At 41.3% G+C, this 19,255-nt stretch overlaps 2 protein-coding genes across 2 annotated transcripts in view; both read right to left on the bottom strand.

The window, feature by feature from the left end:
• PLBD1 (phospholipase B domain containing 1) overlaps window positions 1–5,460 on the bottom strand; it is a 37,166-nt gene extending 31,706 nt beyond the window's left edge. Inside the window, exon 1 of the mRNA XM_074901402.1 lies at window positions 5,356–5,460. Coding sequence (XP_074757503.1) covers window positions 5,356–5,431 — 76 coding nt within the window. The 5' untranslated portion in view covers window positions 5,432–5,460. The remainder of the gene's footprint in view (window positions 1–5,355) is intronic.
• A 3,764-nt stretch (window positions 5,461–9,224) lies between these two features.
• The window catches only part of GUCY2C (guanylate cyclase 2C), a 48,922-nt gene continuing 38,891 nt past the window's right edge, over window positions 9,225–19,255 (bottom strand). Inside the window, exons 19-27 of the mRNA XM_074901401.1 lie at window positions 18,507–18,595; window positions 17,689–17,780; window positions 15,952–16,110; window positions 14,388–14,580; window positions 13,821–13,995; window positions 12,767–12,865; window positions 11,917–12,011; window positions 11,255–11,331; window positions 9,225–9,399 (exon numbers count right to left, since the gene is read on the bottom strand). Coding sequence (XP_074757502.1) covers window positions 9,225–9,399; window positions 11,255–11,331; window positions 11,917–12,011; window positions 12,767–12,865; window positions 13,821–13,995; window positions 14,388–14,580; window positions 15,952–16,110; window positions 17,689–17,780; window positions 18,507–18,595 — 1,154 coding nt within the window. The remainder of the gene's footprint in view (window positions 9,400–11,254; window positions 11,332–11,916; window positions 12,012–12,766; window positions 12,866–13,820; window positions 13,996–14,387; window positions 14,581–15,951; window positions 16,111–17,688; window positions 17,781–18,506; window positions 18,596–19,255) is intronic.

The following is a 19,255-nucleotide window of genomic DNA, read 5'->3' as shown; positions in this document are numbered from 1 at the left end:
TGCTTTGTAAAACACCACCCTTACAACTCTAATTCAACCTTCCCTAAAATGGGACCTAATTACACCAGATCTCTATTGATGACTGATCAAGTCACTACTATAGTTCAAAAATCATGAATCAGTTTCCAGAATTATTTGAAAAGTTTTAAGGGATAAACTCATAAACACTTAGAACTACTGAGAAACCCACAATGTTTTTATTCCCCTGACCCTTCTCCAGTGTGTGACAACTGCCAGTTTATAGCAAGAAGTTACAATTTGGATACTACTCCTCACAACAACTCGTTTTGTGTATCATGCCCATAACAGCTGCAAAATAGAGAGCTACATCTAATTCTGGATGATCTTACACAAAATACTTAGTATGTATGCTATGACAATAGAACCATAAAAAAGAAATATAATGCCAACACAATACCTAATGTTCTTCAAAAAGCTGTAAGTAAAATGTTTCTGATTAAGCAGCTACTTTGATTTCAAATTAAGTGTACCCACTTTATTCAGTACTGTAAAACATAACATAAAGCAGCTATTTTTATGAAAAGCCATGTCATATTCAAATAAAAAAGCAAAAACATTTTCCAAGAACTAAATTCTTTCTCCAGGTAATCACTTTGACATGGCAGTTACTCAGTTGCTTTAAATCAGTTTCCATCCATTTTACCAGACTGTTTAATAATCCATGTCATTCAACAGCCAGAAAGCTGTTTCTCTCTTAGTGTTCCAGCAAGAATAGCTAAAATCGTTTCTTACTGAGAATCACAGAATGACTGAGGTTGGAAGAGACCTCTGGAGGTCATCTCATCCAACCCTCCTGCTCAGGCAGGGTCACCTGAAGCCAGTTTCCCAGGACACATATCCAGATGGCTTTTGAGTATTTCTAAGGATGGAGATTTCACCACCTCTCAACAACCTATGCCAGTGGTAAAAAAAAAAAAAGTGTCTTCTGATGTTCAGAGGGAACGTCCTGTGTTTCAGTTTATGCCCATTGCCTCTGGTCATGTCCCTGGGCACCACTGAAAAGAGTCTGGCTCCATCTTTTTTACACCTTCCTTCAAGTATTTGTATACACTGATGAGACCTCCCTTGCACATTCTCCAGGTGTAGCAGTGCCAGCTCTCCCAGCCTTTCCTCACAGGAGAGATGCTCTAGTTCCTTAATCACCTTCACAGCCCTTTGCCACACTCTCTCCAGTAGCTCTAGATCTCACTTGTGCTGGGGAACCCAGAACTGGACCCAGCACTCCAGGCATGGCCATGCATGAGCAGAGGGGAAGGATCACCTCCCTCGACCTGCTGGCAACACTCCTCCTGATGCAGTTCAGGACACAGCTACCCTTTTTTGCCATAATGGCACAATGCTGGCTCATGTTCAGTTTGGTGTTCACCAGGACTCCCAGGCCCTTTTCTGCAAAGGTGCTTTCTAAACAGTCAGCCCCCAGCATATATTGGTAGATGATGCTATTCCTCTCCAGTCTGCACTTGGCATTTCCCTTTGTTGAACTGCATGAGATTCCTGTCAGCCCATTTGTCCGGCCTGTTGAGGTCCCTCTGAATGGCAGCACACCCCTCTGGTGTTTCATCAGCAAACTTGCTGAGGATACACTCTTCCCCGTCACCCAGATCATTAAGGAAGATGCCAAACAGCATCAACCACTGCCATACACCACTAGTTACCAGCCTCCAGCTAGACTTTGTACCACTATGCACTATGTCAGTCTTCATGGTACTAGAGACACTTCTCACATGAACAGGAAAAGCATTAGCAAGAACAGAATTTTAGTAGTGAAGGAACTGTGGTTCCCTCCCCCATTCTATGAATAGAAGTTTTTACATGAATCTCTTTAGAGAGGAAGTCATTTCAGGGACTTGGAATGCAGTGTTTAAAAGCATATTTTTCATCTGCCAGGTACTGAGGCTATTTAAAGGACTGAGACATGACAGACTTTGCATAACTCTTCAAGCAGCAATAATCTTAGTTTTTTTGTTGTCTCCTTACCTACCTTCTAATAATACATGGAGTAATTGCTCCTTTAGGTTAAGGATAAATATGAGAATTACTCAGACTGAAAAATCTATAAAAAGAAGAGCAGGCTGATAAGGGTCATCACTGAAGAGAGTCAAAGGCCACCTTACAAAGCTAAAGCTCACAGAAGCAAAGAGATCGGGGAAAGGGACGTCCTGTGAAAAAGTGGTGCAAGGGGTCAGCGTAGAACTAGCCTGTCCAGCAGTAAATGGGAAAGCTGATTCCAGTCAAGAAGCCCACTGCAGGGTGGGGCAGAGGAGAGACAGGCCACCTGCCCAGTACACAAAGACAGATGAGGAATGGGTAAAAAAAAACCAAGAACAAAGTAGGGCAAAGGATGATCTTCTTCCCATCTCTTCAGTAGGCTGTGAAAAGGTGCAAGTAGTCAAGAGGAACCAGGGCAGCTGGGTATTGTTATTAGTGTCCACAGACTAAATAGTTATGTCAAAGAAACTTTCTTCTGCCTAAAGCAAAACAGCTGTTGCTTTCTTTTGTAAAAGGTTGATCCCAATGCCAGACAGACCTATCTGACACAGATACTCTAACAGCAGGCTCTGTTTTCTTTGTTTTATGCTCTGCCAGAGCATGAACATGCAGAGCTATTTTCAAAAGTCAGAACAAACTTTTAAAGTTTGCCCTGCCCCAACTTCACTATCTGAGAAATTTAAACTGAAGAAAACCAGGACTAGAAGAGGATGGGAGAGAAGGGGAAACTTTAAATTACAGGACAATTTGCAACAAACCTGAAGAGGCCTTTAGAGGAACAGCATCAAAGTAGCTGTCATAGATGTGGCTTAACAATCATGCTGGAAAAGATTATTTCCTATTATTTAGCCTCATTAATTTATGTCAGTTTCTGCAGTTCTAATTACCCTGGTCTAAAGTGTCAAAATGCCCACATATGAAATTGCTATGTTTATTTCAAGGAACATCTATATAATCATATAGTAATTGTTATAATTTAGAAGATAACTCTATCTTGCTACAGATGGACTTAAAACTACAAGCTTATAAATTTGTGTAATCTTAAAACGTGCTTACACATATAATGTAATCGAAGCATTTGCTATCACCCAGTCTTACAATTTTAATGTGTTGATCTAAACTAGCAGCACTACCTTTGCCAAGAAAGCCATTCAGAACTGAAGTATAACATTGAACACAGATATACAAGAAGCAACTGCACATTTCCAAACAATCCCATATGTGCCCTGCAACAACAGGAACCTTCCCCGTGACAAATGCTGGCATTTTTATATTTATTTTTGAAGGGTGAAGCAGGGCCCCTAGCATCTCTTATTCCAGCAGCTGTACTGGTAACTTCTTATATATTAATCAAATGCAACATGTCCATGAATCTACAAATCATCTTTTTATCATCAAAGTTAGACTTTTCAGTGTGTAGCTGAGAATGCTGCCAAATAATCAGTCTATTAGGACTCCAGAGGGCTGTGCTGCCATTCAGAGGGACCTCAACAGGCCGGACAAATGGGCTGACAGGAATCTCATGCAGTTCAACAAAGTTCTACCAGTACTTCAATTATGATGCGAGGAATCAATTAGGTATTAGCCAAAACTACTTTATACCCTCAACTTCCTTTCACTCCCTCTGCATGATTCACAGTTGACCCTTCCTTCAGTCCTGCTAATGTAGTACTAAAGTTTTTGACAATTCAATTAGTCTGAAATGAAGGTCTGCAAGATATAGGACTGTCCACAAAATCATATGCTGTAAGATGTTGGACACATTAAAGAAACTGTTACCGGAAATTCTCCATGTTTTGTGGCAATTAATAAGTTAACTAGGAATTCCCTAGAAGATAAGCACTGAATCCAGCCTTTAAGATCTTCAGAATTCATCAAAAGCAGCATAAGAGTGAGATATTCTCCTGATGAGATGGGCTCCTCAACAACCCTACTATTGCCATCAGTATAAATGGTATCCAGAATTCTCTAATGGGCATTCTGCTCCAAACGGCTGCTGTCACTACCCTCTACTGATCTTTCAGAGGCAGCTTCACTTTCACACCTGCTCAGCATCTCTTAAATTCCCTCCTTTAGTGACTCCTTTCCCCACCCTTCCACTTGATGGTAAACCTGTTCCACAATTTGAAATGAAAAAAAAAAAAATAATGCTGCTATGTTCACACCTCACTGGCATGTCTTTTCTAGCACATAGCTAGATAGCATAGTGTGTGTCCACAGCTGCAATGATTCTCAAACAAAATACAAACTAAGTTTTTAAGCAGGAAGCCAAGATTCAATGGAAAACTGTGAAGCTCACCAAAATGTGCAATTTCAGCATTTGCCAAATTCTGTTTCCATCTAAATCTGAGTCTGAAGCTGCAACTAGAATAAAGCTCCAAAATCAGGAGACAGAAAACCTTAGCAGTCATCAGGAGAAAACTCAAAAGCTTTACAAAAGTTTCATTTATTGCATTACCCTAACTGGAGCCCTACAACTTTGACTGAAAAAGTGTATTATGCAAATGAAATACAAGCATGAGCAGAGAATTAGCATGAAGTGGTGTTTGTAACATAGAAAGCAAGATCAATTTTTAAAAGCTAACCAGATATTGGTAAAGTACTTACTCTAAGGGCAATACAAGTTAAGCTACTCAGAAAATATCAGATCATGCACAGGTATGAGTTCTGGAAGCCAGACGATGACCTTCACCCACAAGCTAGCACTAAAACTCTGTTAAAGATGCAAGTTGCAGCATGCCGTAGGCCACAGCCCCAAAACGAAATGCCCATCCTAAATGATTCCCGTGCATGCATATTGCATTAAAACCCAGCACCACCGAGCACTCAAGGCAGCTTCCCATCTGTTTAATTTATAGTTTGGTTCCTCTCACCCATTCTGGGATCAGGAAAGATATTTGGAAGAGTGCAGGAACGAAGAGCCAGCACTGAACACCCGCGAGGCACTAGGGCCGAGCCGCCGAGCCGTGAGGTGCTCCCGGGGCAAGCCCACGAAGCAGTCGGGCCCCTCCGGGAAGAGGGGGGGCGCCTTAACGGACGCGACGGCCCCGACACTGCCGGGGGACGAGGCCCCTCGCCGCCTCACACCCGTTTCCAAGGCGGCACGGGGGGCGTCCTGCCCCGGAGCCAGCCGGGGAGCAGGCGCAGCGAGGAGCAGCTTACCCCAGGCGAGGCGCCGCGCCCCGGGCGGGCCCGGACGAGCCGCACTGCCTCCTCGGAGCCGCGGCAGAGCCCCGAACCGGACAGCCCCTCCCGGTCGCCTGGCACCCCCGGGGCTGGGGGTACCCCCCGTCGCCCTCCCTTCCCGCCCGTCCTAGCGAGGGGGCGAGGCCACCCCCCCCTCACCTGCTCGGCCCCCCGCCGCCGCCCACAGGAGGATGAGACCCCAGCAGCAGCACACGCCGCCGGCGAGCCAGGCCATGCTGCTGCTCCCCCGCACCTCCTCTAGGCACCGGGAGGCGGCGGGACTTTAAGAAGTTCCCTCACTCAGGGCAGGTCTCGTCGCTGCCCCCGCCTCCTCCCGGTGCCCGCCCCAGGCTGGGGCTGGCGCTGCCGCGACGAGGGCTTCCCCCCGTGCCGGCCGCCCTCGGCGCTCTGGGTCCGGGCTGTGCCCCATGGGGTGCCGGCAACGGCGGACGCTTTTCACACCGCGCTTCCCGCCCAAAGTGTCGCGGCAGAGGCCCCGGGGCGGCTGTCGGGCCCGGGGCCGCCGGCCCGGCCTGCCCGCTGCCCTCAGCGCCCAGCCGCCTCACAGCCCGGTGTGATGCAGAAGACGCTGGGGAAGGTGTGGAGTCTTGCTGGGTGCCAAGACCGGGACCCTGGCACTGTTTTGACCCTGGCGCTTGTTTGGAGCCCCCAAGGCCTGGCCAGGATGTGGGGTTCACTCCAGGCCGAGGTCGGGCCTCGCCACCACGCTGGCTGGCCCATACGGCAGGAGGCAGGAGGGAGGCCCATGCTGGCAGCTGTTGGGCCGCTGGGCTTGCCAAGGGTGATCGGCCGAAAAGGGGCGAAGGTTTATCAGGAAGGGCCCCTGTAAAGCAACAGGAATTGTGTAGTGTCTTACCAAACTGTGCATTTTACTTAAGATGAAGAGCAGCTTTTGGCCCTGTTGAGAAAAACAACTGCTGCACTTGTCCAGCGGAAAAGCTGAGCGATGGTCCTTTGCCTGGGGTTTATAGATAGGGACAACTTCCTGGAGGGGTCTTCCCCTGCCCCCATGATTCAGATCATTTTGAGATGCTGCCTTTTCTCACTGGGTGTTGGATATTCTACCAGTGTCTTAAAACTGCCATTATTAGGACTTTATGATTGTTTAAGATAGTTTGAATTTGATACTGGTGCCTGTAAAATAGCCTCATATGACAAGATCACATGCCAACCAGTTCAGGCCAAATAGCAAGACTTGGCCTCAAGCCCAGGGTAAGAGCATTGTAACACTACTGCCAGCTGCAGGGATCCTTCCATACCCATCACTGTTTTGTTCTGGGCTACTTTTCACTAAGAGAGAAGGATGAAACACTGTTACTTTTTTTTTTTTTTTTCCTCCCCAGTGAAAAACAACTCTTAAATGTCTAATTACAAGTGAGCACTGTGTTTGCTTTGGAGGAATATTTTCCAAAATTTTTTCCAAAAATTTCACTGTGTTGACTAAGTAAAATACCAAACTATATTTTCCATATAATTCTCTATAATAGGGTTACCACAGGAATAAAAAAAAATAAAATATTTAAAACAAGATTGTCTGTGTTCAAGTGATGGGCATGACCAGGAATTTGAGGCACGTGCAAACTAGGATAAAAAGCACAAATACACAGTGCTGAAACAGGAAAGGAGTGCAGATAGATGAAAAAATTGAGATGGAGACAACGAGGGAGTCTGAGTATGACCAAAGCTACAAAGTTCTTGATGTGTATTTGGAAAGATTCACTCCCACATACGCCAAGCCCAGGGATTGACAGAAATTTTTTTGGTGCGAGTTAGGTTCAAATGAATGGTGATGGTGCAACCAAAATCCTTTCCACTCAGAGAACAAAATTGTATCTCACGCTACGTTTTTAATATAAAAGTTCACTACCTAAAAAAAACAGGAGAGGTGTCTGGACCTTCAGTGACAGATTCCTGATGGTAGAGGGCTCTTCAATCTAACATTTGGTAACAAGATGCAGTGGTAAAACATTAAACCTAAGATTCAAACCAGAAACCAGGAGCAAATTTTAAAAAAGTAGTCAAATTTTATTTTACTGTGATGTATGCATGACATGGGCAGGGACAGAACCATGTAGAAAACAAACCTACCAGAAGGTGGGTCCATCAACTCATTGCTGAGGTAACTATCTATCTTCAAAGAATTATATTAAATTTATGACCTAAAGAATGCAGAAAAGAGAAGGGCTACTGAAAGCTAAACTCTGTTTAAATTAATTGTCTCAGTGTCCACAGACATTTGCTCTAAAATAATGTTTCTCAGAGGTGGAAAGGATGGAACCCATAACACTCCTCTTTAAAAGTAGACTTGCATCACTTCAAAGAGCAGCTCTGCCTAAGTAGTAGGGAGCTTCTTCAGGCCTGAGGAGTCCAACACTTTTCACTGCATTACAGTTATGCTTGCTGAGCATATCAGATACAGCAACTAGAATAGTCCAGTGGTGCCAAGAAGCACAGCAGTTGCACCCAAGAATGCATAGAGACAAAGCTTGTTTATTGACACCACAGGGCAGGAAATAGCAGACTTTATACTTTTTTACAGTACTGGTGGTCTTCTTAATACATATCAGTTTTAGAATACCAGGCATTTTTTTCTATCCTCATCCCAATCAACACTTCCCTTAGGATGCAGACCAAAGAAGTAATGGTATGGTCATTAATGCCAGTCCAAGTTTAAGATTGGTTACATACGATCTGAAAGCTGTGGCTGTTGGTTACATGTTGTCTGCTATTTCTGTCTATATTATGTTCCTGGGTGTAAGAATTTGCATTCATTAGGCAAGAGTGTAAGCCCTACAGCACCTCCTGATTTCATTTTTCCAGGAATTGTTGCACTTCAGATATGTCTATTTACACCTAGGTTATTCTGGGTTTTGTGTGCATGTTCTTAAAAAGCCAGTTTGACAAAAGAAAAACACAGGCAGCTGGTTTGCTCTTTTTGAAAATTTGTTTACTTGAACAAAGACACTGTTCAAAACCATAGAAGAATTATTTTGCACCAAGTTTTATGCTTTGAATACTGACCTGTGTTTGACAATGGTGAAAGAAGTAGCTCTGCTTTGAAAACCACCAATGCACAACATACCTTTGCAAAAGTTTCACTCGCTAGTTGCTATTTTTTCATGTGAGTGATGATTTTCTTTTATGTGCATCCCCTGTGCTTTGGTTGCTTTTTAAAGCTGTTTATTAATATAAATGCCATGGTGTCAGTTAATGAGTCATCAAAGCAAAATCTGAGTTCTGCCTGGTTGTGAAACTTCATCCAAAAGCTGAATTGAAAGTTTCTGAGGTTTAAGAAATTCAGATAAATTTGTTTCCTTCATTTCTGTTGCACTTCTGGTTTGGGGGCAGAAGCAGAAGCAGAGAAAAGTATGAAAGTGTCTGATTTTGCAGGACTTCCAGTTTCATTTTGCATGCCCAGGAGATTCAGATAAGCTTTAGAAACCATATAACTTCTGCAGTAATCTCCCAAGATAAATAACAGAAGTGTTGTCTTTGAACAAAGTCAACGTTTAAACAAAACATGTGAGACACAGAGGAAAACAACAGAAGCAGCAAAATGGCAACATGTCCAGGATTTACGTCTGTTTAATGTTATTTTCAAATATATTACAGCAAATCTTTCTTCAAATAAAAAATACAAATTAAATACAACATTTAAAAATCATGACAAATTAAGGTTTTGCTGTGAATATTTTCAGAAGTGGATTATTGAACAGGCTATCACATTTAAAAAACTAACCAAAACAACAAAAAAATATTTTCCAGACTCAAGTGCAGATATTTTCATTTACCTCAAATCAGGCTGCATGTGCCCTACTGAAGTCATCCAACAATTTCAATGTTACAATGAAGAGAGGTTTGATTTACTGGTAGCAAGTCAGATCGTAGAAAAGATGCTTGAAAAGGCATTTTCTTTCTCCTCTAGCTGAGAGCATAAGCCTCCAGCCTTCACATGAAGTAGTCCAGAGAGTTGCTGCAGCTTTTTGAGTCATACTAGACATCCAGTTTTAAAGATATGTGGCAGAATTCTCTGTGCTGACCAGTTGCAGGTATTCCAGGGAACTTGCTTGGTAGCTAGCTACCTGTGAAAGTTCCTGTGTCTTGGATCCTTCACTCTCCCTTTTCTGAACAGCATTCGTTATCATATTTTCTAAGTCACGTCGTAACTGCTGCTGGTTCTCCCTGAAAGCAATAGGATGAAAAAAAAATGCAGTGATTCACACAGTTTTAGTGATCCCCAGTGATTTTTAAACATTTCTATCCCGTGTTTATCTTAATGACATTCACATGCTGCTGATAAAAAGTGTGGGTAGAACCAAACTTATGTTCTGGATTTGGGAATAGATTCAGGATTTCCATGTGATTTTTTCAGATAGTATGGATTAGTGTCTCTGCACAGGAAGTCTGTAGCCATGTCATTTTCAACCTTAAAAAGAATATCATGATGATTTGCATGAAAAGGAAGACATGAACTAGATTCACTCCCAATCAAAATATGTTCTAGCGCTCAACACCATAACCGGCACCAGCACTTCCACTATTCAGCTTCAGATGCCTTCAGTAACAGAGCTGCCACTTTTTCATAAATTTCTGCATTGTGTCTGGCTTTTGCTGGAATACCTCACATATGACAATTTTAAGGGGCAATTTTATGAGTTACAGCCTATATGAGGAATTGAAAACAAAAACATCAGTGACCACAATGATCCAGCTCAAAGAGGTACTTTCAATAGTTGAATTCCAGAAGAATTGCCAAATTGATAATTCTGGTAGACTCAACAGATTACATTAATTAAAAAAAAAAAAATAAAAAATAAAAGTTCTGAGTTTACAAAAGAGATGTACTGCAGAAGTAGGCTTGACAGTATTTCCTGCTCAGTCCAGAGACAAACACTGGTATCTTCCATTTAAAAAAATCAAAGTCCATGAGATTCTGTAGTAGATTAAAAGTTTGACTGTTTCTGTTTTGCAAATGTCCTGAGAAAACCTTTCCCTTTTTCTTAGCTTCCTCTTTTCTCTTAAGTAGATGGGAATAAATGGGCAGAATTTTTTATTTGTGCAATTAACATGTTGTGTAAGATTCAAAACTTTTGCAATAGAAGTAGTCTATAACATTTACTTACGCCTTTCACCGTAAGGGATCCCAATATATCTGGCAAATTACAATTTGCATTATAATTGCTTCAAGTTGTACTGAAACACTGTCATTTCAAAGCAGAAGGAAGCAAATTCCCATTTAGTAACTTAGAGGAGAAAGTGAGGAACTTCCACATTTAGTGAGTTTACAGGAAATAATGCAGTACTCATATGTTAAATACACATGAAATAAACACAACCAGTTATCCTGACTTCAATTTTGCATGGTTTCTCAGAAACAATACTTCCACTATTACTGTATTTTATTCAATACAGTATTGCAAATGCAAATGCAAATTGATAATGCAAAATGATAGCTCAGTTCCAGGACCAATCTCATATTTTTTTTTCCTGATAACTCTTATGTGTTAGAAAGTAAGCTTCTGTTCAGTTTTTAAAGACTTTATGCCTGTGCAACACTATAGTAACTTTGTCCATCTCTTCTAGCAGAATACTGCTCGAAATCCTGCAAGTTTCATTCCTCCTACAAATTTCCCTACAAGACCTCACAGGCATAACAGAGAGCTGCATATTCAGTTGCAGTTATCCTCTCACTGCACTGTCACACAGAGGTGACATTAGGACTAAAGTTTTGGGAGTATTCACATTTTTCATTTTTCTGTCCATCTCTTGTCATATCAGAAACTTGTCCTGTCTTACTTCCTTTCCAAGGAAATGAACCCATTAAGCATTTATATATACAAATAACCTTCAGCACTTGCATAGTCCCATGTCATGAGTATTTGCACATGTTTATATGCACATACACTGTTAAGCCTTTAACTGCTGGAGGCAAGCTGAGTGGTATAAAAAAACCACAAGTGCCAGGGCAGAACAGTGGTGGATAAAGCACAAAGACTAGGAATTTCTCTTCCCTGTTCACATATAAAAACCATCTTACCCAGGAGGAGGTGTTGGGAGATTGTGTTTCTTGTCCTCAGTACCCGTCAACCAGTAGGTAATCTCTGTTCCTCTGCCCTAAATATGTATGACAAAGAAGAGATTTCAGGATTAGAATGCAATCTCCTGTAGTTAATTTACTTAAATAAAACTGTATTACACATTGCCATGTTTGCCTTTGTTTTCAGTAACTGATGCTACAGCAAAGGATTAAAAATCAGATGTGAGAAGAAGAGTACTGGGAGAGATACTGCACACTGTGCTGCCTGCCATCAGCTCCCAAGTACAGACATCTGCCAAGTGTAATAGACTGAAACAAATGGATTGGTAGATCGACAGTCAGATATCAGAGCGTGAGCCAATTAACAATAGATTCAGCTTCCCTTCCATCAGATTAATTGACTCTGCAATTTTCTGTTACAAATGGTGTGTTTCATTTATTCTCCACATCTTTATGTTGCTTTAATTTATGACTTACAGAGAGCTTTTTATTGCCTACACTGTTTTTATAGAAGTGTCTTCAGCCACTAGAGACTGTGATAGCAATTGATCCGTAACCCTTGATCCCCAGCTGTTAAATAAGTTGTGGGGTACTCTCAGCTATATAATACTTTTATACTATCCCTCTATTTTGTGTTCATGCATGTGCATGGTAGAGGTTACCTTCAAGGGTGTTTCTCCTCTCACTTCATATTGGAATCGGCAGTCTGTTCTTTTCAGGATGTTAATAGTGGAACCACTTACATGAATTCTTAAAGCTAAAAAAAAACCCCAAACAAATAATGAAAGATCAATCTGGAAATGTACCACATAATCATATTAAGTACATGTGAAAACTGGTGCTAAGGAGAAGCTTCTTCAATTATTATTAACATAAATTCTAAGAGTCAAATTAAATGAGAATCAATTACACTGCTGTATGAAAAATCTGACTCCAGTACATAATTGTATCTAGGGAGGAATAGCTGGTACAGCCATTGATCTGAAATACAGGTGGCCATAGTATTTAGATGCCAAAAGGGAAAAGAATAGTTGGGAGCAACCTATATAGAGAATAGTCATGTGAAGACACGGGGCAGAAGGAAGACAAACTGGCTCTTGGCATTGTTCCCTAATGGTGATGTTGAAGAAAGCATTGCTTCAACTTAAAATCCACAGTCAGCATATTTAGACAACAAAGCTGTAGTAAAATTCTAGGTTGAACTAAAATCTACAATTCATAGAGTAAAATTAAATTCCAGACACATAAGTATCATATCTTCCAGAGGAACTCAGCCAGTGATCCAGCCTATATACTCCCTGTTACCAGCACTGAAGCATGAACAAGGAACAACCCTTCATTGCCCAGCAAGACAGTGAAATAATTGGTAATCAAAACAAATAGGGGTTCTTCATCTTTAAAACTTCTGCAAGCTGATAATAAATTGTTCTCAGCTGAAAACAGACACTTTGGTCACAAATTAACCAATGGCCTTTGGTTCTGTTACACTGACAGCTAAAACTACATCCTTACGCAAGCCCGAGGATTCCATCCGAGAAGCTGTGTTCACTGTATCTCCAAACAAACAGTAACGAGGCATTTTTATTCCAACCACACCAGCTGCACATGGACCTACAAATGGGATGTAGAGAATGAAAAAAGGCAGATCAAGAGACTATTCCTTTGGATGGTATCTCACTGTTGCAGAGCAGGCAATGCCTGCTGGAGCTCTGCATTCCTCACCCGTGGCAATACTCCGTACCTCACTTCCCAAAGTATCTAGTGGTCTCCCCTTCCACTCCAAACCAAGCCTAGCTCTGTTAGTCTTGCATAGTCCAATAAGAGCATAAAAAGGACACAGCTGCACAGTGTTAATTGTGTTTAAACACAATTTCTGTGCAGAAAAAAGTACAGTTACTAATTGTCGGTTTCGGAAGCAAGAGAAAAAGAGAATAAACTTCATTATGGAGAGCTGCATTGTGGTACCTCAAGCAGTTTCCCAGTGCCTCAGTCACTTTCACTGATATGTTCCTCCCCTGGCAGCTGGTGTTCAGGTGGTTGTTGAAACAGGCAGAAATAAAAAGATAAAATTTCCCAAAGTACTTGGGGTTGTTGAGCTATCTGCAGTTCTTCTTTGATAAAAAGTACTTTTATGGATAAATTAAAACATTAATTCCCACATAGGCTTGACAGAACTTTTGACACCAAAAGCATAAAACACAGGCCTGCATTTTTTGGCTAAACAAGTACAGCTAGCCATGGCTGATCTCCACTTTGATCAAGGAGGAGCAATCTGCAAAGGCTTATTTGATACAACTGACTTTATAATACCAGGAACAATGGCAGTTGCTCTACCTAGCTACTGACTTAAGCTGTGAATGAATGGGAATGGGCAATTTCAATACAAGGAAGAAAACCAGTGGTTTATTCACTTCTGTTGCTCTTCCTCCAGCTACATTGTTTTCAACCTGGTTCTTCATGAGAAGAGCAGCTGCATATGATGTACTACCAGATCTTCTATGGATGTCTATTCTGTTCAAAAACAAGGTAACAACATTGTCAATGTCGATCTAGCATTACTGCATACCAGAGTGAATTCCAATGCGAATCCAAACAGGCAGATCCGGCAGATGTCTCAGTTCAAAAGATCCCATGAAGCTGAGGATATCCAGAGCCATCATGGAGATGTCTACTGCATGCCGGTTGCCATTCCTCTTTGGTAAACCACTCACCACCATGTAAGCATCACCAATGGTCTCCACCTGTGGAAACAAAAGTAGAACTCACTACCTGCAGACATAGCAAATTACATATTTAGTTAAAAGCAGAAAGGTTTTATCTGATTCCCTTGTTCACGATTAAACATTTCTTCCCTGGACAGCAGGATTGATTAGTTTAAGGTAGCTGACACCTTTTTGGTATTTGAGTGTTTATAACTGTAGCCAGCATTCCAGTTAATGAATCTGTGACCACCTGGTATAGAAAATTTGATGTAAGTAGGCACACTGAAATCATATTGAAATGAGGTAATCTTGACCTGTTTTCCTCTCTTTTGTCTTTGCCTAGAAGGCAGATTCCCAAATCCTCCACATTATCCACATGTGATTTGTATGTCCCCTGGTTGTTAACTAAGCAAAAGTGTGGAGCTAATCACCTTGTAAACATCATGATGGTCAAGAATGTGGTCAAAGTTCTTGTAGATATCATTCAGCATATCTACCACCTCCATAGGAGTGCTGTATTTGCAGAGAGTGGTGAAGCCAACAACGTCACTGAAGTAGATAGTGACTTCTTCAAATAGCTCTGGCTCTACCAGGCCAGTCTCCTTCAAAGACTTTACTACTGGCCTGTGGAAATAAAGAAGGCAGGAAGACGGATCAGCAGTGTTTAATATTAAAGGTATTTTTTCATGCAACCCAACCACATCATTGCTTTCTGTGTAGGAAACATCAAATAGTTTGCTGAAAACTGCCGCAGTCGTCACATTTTAGATGCCCATAATGCCTTTCAGACAGAGACCTCAGAGCACTTACTAATGGTAATTAATGTGCTACAGCCTTACAAAATCCAAGTATGTTAATATCCATGAGGCACAGGCAACTGAGCTTCTTGGCTAATGTCAGAAATAGGGATATTGAGTCAAATTTAAAACTGAAATTCTGAAATTTCTGACATGAAGACCTACATTCTACCCACAGAATAAGTAAGAACAGACATATTTTTCTGTTTCCCTATGCAGAAGTAATTTCATCCTGATAATTACATCACCTCATCCTGATTTCAGATATCGTAGTCTGATAATTTTATGGAATAAAAATTCAATACCATGATAGTCCATATCTATTCAGAGGGACCTTCATTTTCTTGCATTTCTAAATTCAGGAATATATCTGTTCCTAGTGGAGAAATTACAAGAAAATAAAAAAGACCCAGAAAATTATAGGTATTGCACAATGCTGTGCTACATATACAGTGAGACAGTAATAGAGTGGTAGGAACAAGATGGAGTGGAAGGAAACATGTATTCCATGTCTCACTGTCTGCACAGCCAGATCATTTCAAATTTCCCCCAAACTGGATGGAACAGACTTTTTTTTTTTTTTTAAGATGAGTCATAAAATGACTACTTAAATACCCTTGAAACTTGTAATGACATATCAGGATAGTTTTACTATTCCAGATGTATGCAATACCAAAATTACTGGTATTACAAGTATATTATAATATCAATAATACTTGTCCTATATCATACTCTGAAATATCTATCTAGCCCAGTCTGGCCCAGTATAGTCCAGCCTACCTCAGCCCCTCTGTTACATTGCTAAACCCCAGCCTGAAGTTGGACTTCACTCCTGCTCTCCAGTCGGAGACACTCCTTCTACGTAGCAAGGTGCTGGAGCAGAATAGAGCTCTGTCATGTGGCACCACTATAGATCTATGTGTTCCCAGGAAGGCAATGAAAAAGAGGTTTGTGCTGGAAAGGGGGATCCTTTGTGTGAACAGAGGTTGAGGAAGATAATGGGTTCCAGTACCATCCCGGCATGAAATTCCACCGTAGGGTGGAGACCTCAGGGACAGCTGCTTCTTCTTTCCTCCCTAGCAGGATCAGATTAGAGGGGAAGGAAATAGAAGATTAATACTAAACCCAACCCCCACTCTCCGAGAATCAGATTATATATGTAAATAAAATGCCCATGAATGTCCTCCTGGCCAGTTACCTTGGAAGTAACATGAAATTAAGTCTGTCTGCTCTGTCTCGCTCTGCTTTGTACAGTTCTGTCCTTTCCTCCACCAGGTGCTCCAGGTTCCGGGAATACAGCTGTAGTCGCCGGATCAGGGTATCCATGTAGCTTTCATTGGTCTGGCCATGGTAGTTACTGCAAATAACAGAAATATACAGGAGCCAGCAAGAAAGGTTGATGGAAGCCCATTATTGAGAGAGGCAAAAAAGAGGTAAAAAAGGAGCAATGGAAAACTTCTCCAGTGTTTGACTTCCATGTAGTTAGAATGCAGTGTCTCAAGTGCATCATTCTTTTTCTTGCTTGGAGGGCTTATGTATATGAATTGAAAGTCTGTGATCCATGCTTGTCGCTTGGAGCTTTTAATTCTTAAAGCACCCCTAAATCACCTAGCCCTGCTAGTATTGTCATCTCCAGGTATCTTGGGTAATCCATGAACATTCATTTGTAAAAGGTAACTGACAAGCTGGAATCCTGAGAGGAAGCTAGAGGTAGTAGGTAGAAAATTGCATTTAGCATTCAGGTAGAGACTTCAGCCAGAAGGATTAAGACAATTTGGGGCTGCCTGTGTAGAAGACAGAACAATTCAATGGAACAGTCAGCAGCCTCTGGACTAGTTTTGCCCACAAGATCCTGCAGACTCCAGAATTATGGTAACGCAAGCCATTCATAACTCCTGTTAGTCTGGGCAGCCTGTGCTCACCAAAGCAGTCTGAAAGTAGATGGGGCCAGACTGACTGGGAGAGTTGGATTAGTATTATACCCAACTGGACTTTGAAACCACTCTAAACAAATTTTTATGTCAGTGATGAACCATCTTAGAAGCCTCATGAGGAGAACACTGTGTTGCATGTGGCAAGAGGCAGCCTCTTTGCTTTTGTAGGACGGAGGCTTAGGAGCTGAACCAGGATGTCTTTCTATTCAGCTGCAGTAACATTATTCAACTGATGCATTCAGTTATGCATAATGTAGTTGTCCTTCTGCACGTGTGAAGTGTAAAATGTGAGTACTGTTGGGGTTTGTTGATGGGCTTTAAAAACTGGGAAGCAATTTCCCAAGAGAAGTGATTAAAAGCTCACTGTTTGGACATGGAAATAATTAACTCAGACCAAACTCTGTAGGAGCAATGCAGCGCTGGCCAGGTGAAAGGCCTGTATAACTGCACAGGGTTTATCCAGCTATGGCCCTTATTATCCCAGAACTTTATACCAACAAAACCCTGTAATTAATTCTTCTGGTGAGTTACAACCCAACACTTCTAGTCAGCTTAATTCAGGACCATCCAAACTCATTTATAGCGCAACCCAGCTCATCCAAACTTTCTAATCATCCTCCAAACATTTATGTGAATTCATTTCCTGAAACTTAGATGACATGAGTCACTATTCAACTCCTGACTAGAGACAGGGGGTGAATTACTTGAATGGTTTAAATCTCTAATTATCCAGCTTGCTACCTTCACAATGTACCAATTTGAGGTATGGTGATCATCTTTCTTACCCTCACTCAGCTAATACATGCATAGATGCTCATGTACACACATGCACATATACGTGCTTGCCTACTTTTCTGCCAAAGAATAATAGAGGATCTAAGTGAAGACACTCAGTTCTTCCACTGAATCATAACCACATCATCTTACACACTTAAAATATGAGCTTTCTAACACTTAGGAGGAGTTTGGAGCATCTTAAAAATTGAACTCCTGCTGCTCACCTGAATATTTTAGCCAGAGTATTCTCAATTTTCTTAAAGTCAGGCCTTTTCTCTGGATCTTCCTCCCAGCAGCTCTTCACTAGTGTATACACCTTCAAACAAAAATTTAAGGAAAGTCCACCTGAGTAATGGATATAGAAGGATAATGGTGCTGAACAGTACTAGTTCATTAGGGAATATCCGGTTACTCTTGACAGGCAACATATTAAAATGTGTGACTAACTGTTTTGGGTCTATGGTTAGGACACTCACTGAGGCATCTTAAACTTAACTCTGTGGTGACTTGTGACATGATCTTAACTTGAATTTGCAGTACGTAAAGGAAAAGCAAGAAAATTGATCCAGTCTTGCAACTGGTGCCAGATATGCTTATTGACATGGAGATAAATGCTCTGGCAATTATATATACAATATCCTAAATTGGGGATTTTTCTGAAACTGGTGATTTAGCAAAAAAGATTCGGGTTCATTACTGAATATGTGGATGTCTACAATACAGACCTTTTCACCTGAGCAAGAAGCCTTAGGTGCTATATAATCAGTGGAGGGAGGTATATTTGAGGTGTGATTCTTAAAAATATCTAAAATAGGTCAGAAGAGTGGCACCATATAAGCATCCATTTCTTTGCAGTGAAATAGTTTTCATGAGCTGTATTTCATTTCACTGGTAGCAATCATAGAATACCATTTTTTCCCATGAGGTTAGGGCATTTGGCATAAAATGTGAATAATTTTCATCCTCCCATGATCATGAGATCTAGTCTGGCCAGGAATTCCTCCCTTCACCCAGAAAATGCCTTAGTTAATTATTAGCTTACTTCCACATGTCTTTCTCCCACTGTTTCCAAGGACAGGTCTGGTCGGAAAGGCTTCACTCCTTTGCCACTCTCCACTCTGTAGAGTTTCTCTAACACAGGAAAAAGATGCAAAGTTTTAAACAAAAAAAAACATAAGAAGAACATTCCTTGTGGATAGCATCCCATGATGTTAGGAGTTACTGTACAAACAGAAGTCCTGAAGACAATTCCCTCATTTTTATGTGAATTTCAACTTTGAAGCTTTTCTAAATATATGGCACAAGATCAAGACTGGCTGGCTTGAAGGCCCCTGAAAGCAAAATGAATAGGAATGTACATGAGTATTTATTGGTCATGGTAGACGTGGTTATGGCATCTTCCCAAATGAACATTAGGCATTATTAGTGTGCCTCTCAGCATGAAGTATAGCTATAGTAAAAAACAGTGTGAAAAACCCATTGTGACTTGATCAAAAGTGTGGAGACATACAACTCTCATCAGAGCAGTTCAAACCATCCTGCAGATGCTCAGCTTCCTTAAAACTAGGCTATCAATGTATATGGTTTAAAAACACTGCATTTGTTAGCTCGTTTGTACTCTTATTAATGGAATCCATTCTATGAAACGTATTTGGATTCTGAACTCATCAGAATGCAGGATGCTTTTGCACAACTCAATTTAAGCACAGTAAGAGAGAGCTAAAGTAAAATCTCTTTGTCCTTCCTCTCCAGACCGCAAGAGAAGCAGTTTTTTACCTCTGGGGAAGAGAA

The sequence above is a fragment of the Athene noctua genome, chromosome 3 (assembly GCF_965140245.1).
Source record: "Athene noctua chromosome 3, bAthNoc1.hap1.1, whole genome shotgun sequence".
NCBI classification, from domain to species: Eukaryota; Metazoa; Chordata; class Aves; order Strigiformes; family Strigidae; genus Athene; species Athene noctua.
The sequence above is the reverse complement of the archived record's forward strand: the minus strand, read 5'-3'. Positions and strand labels throughout refer to the sequence as shown.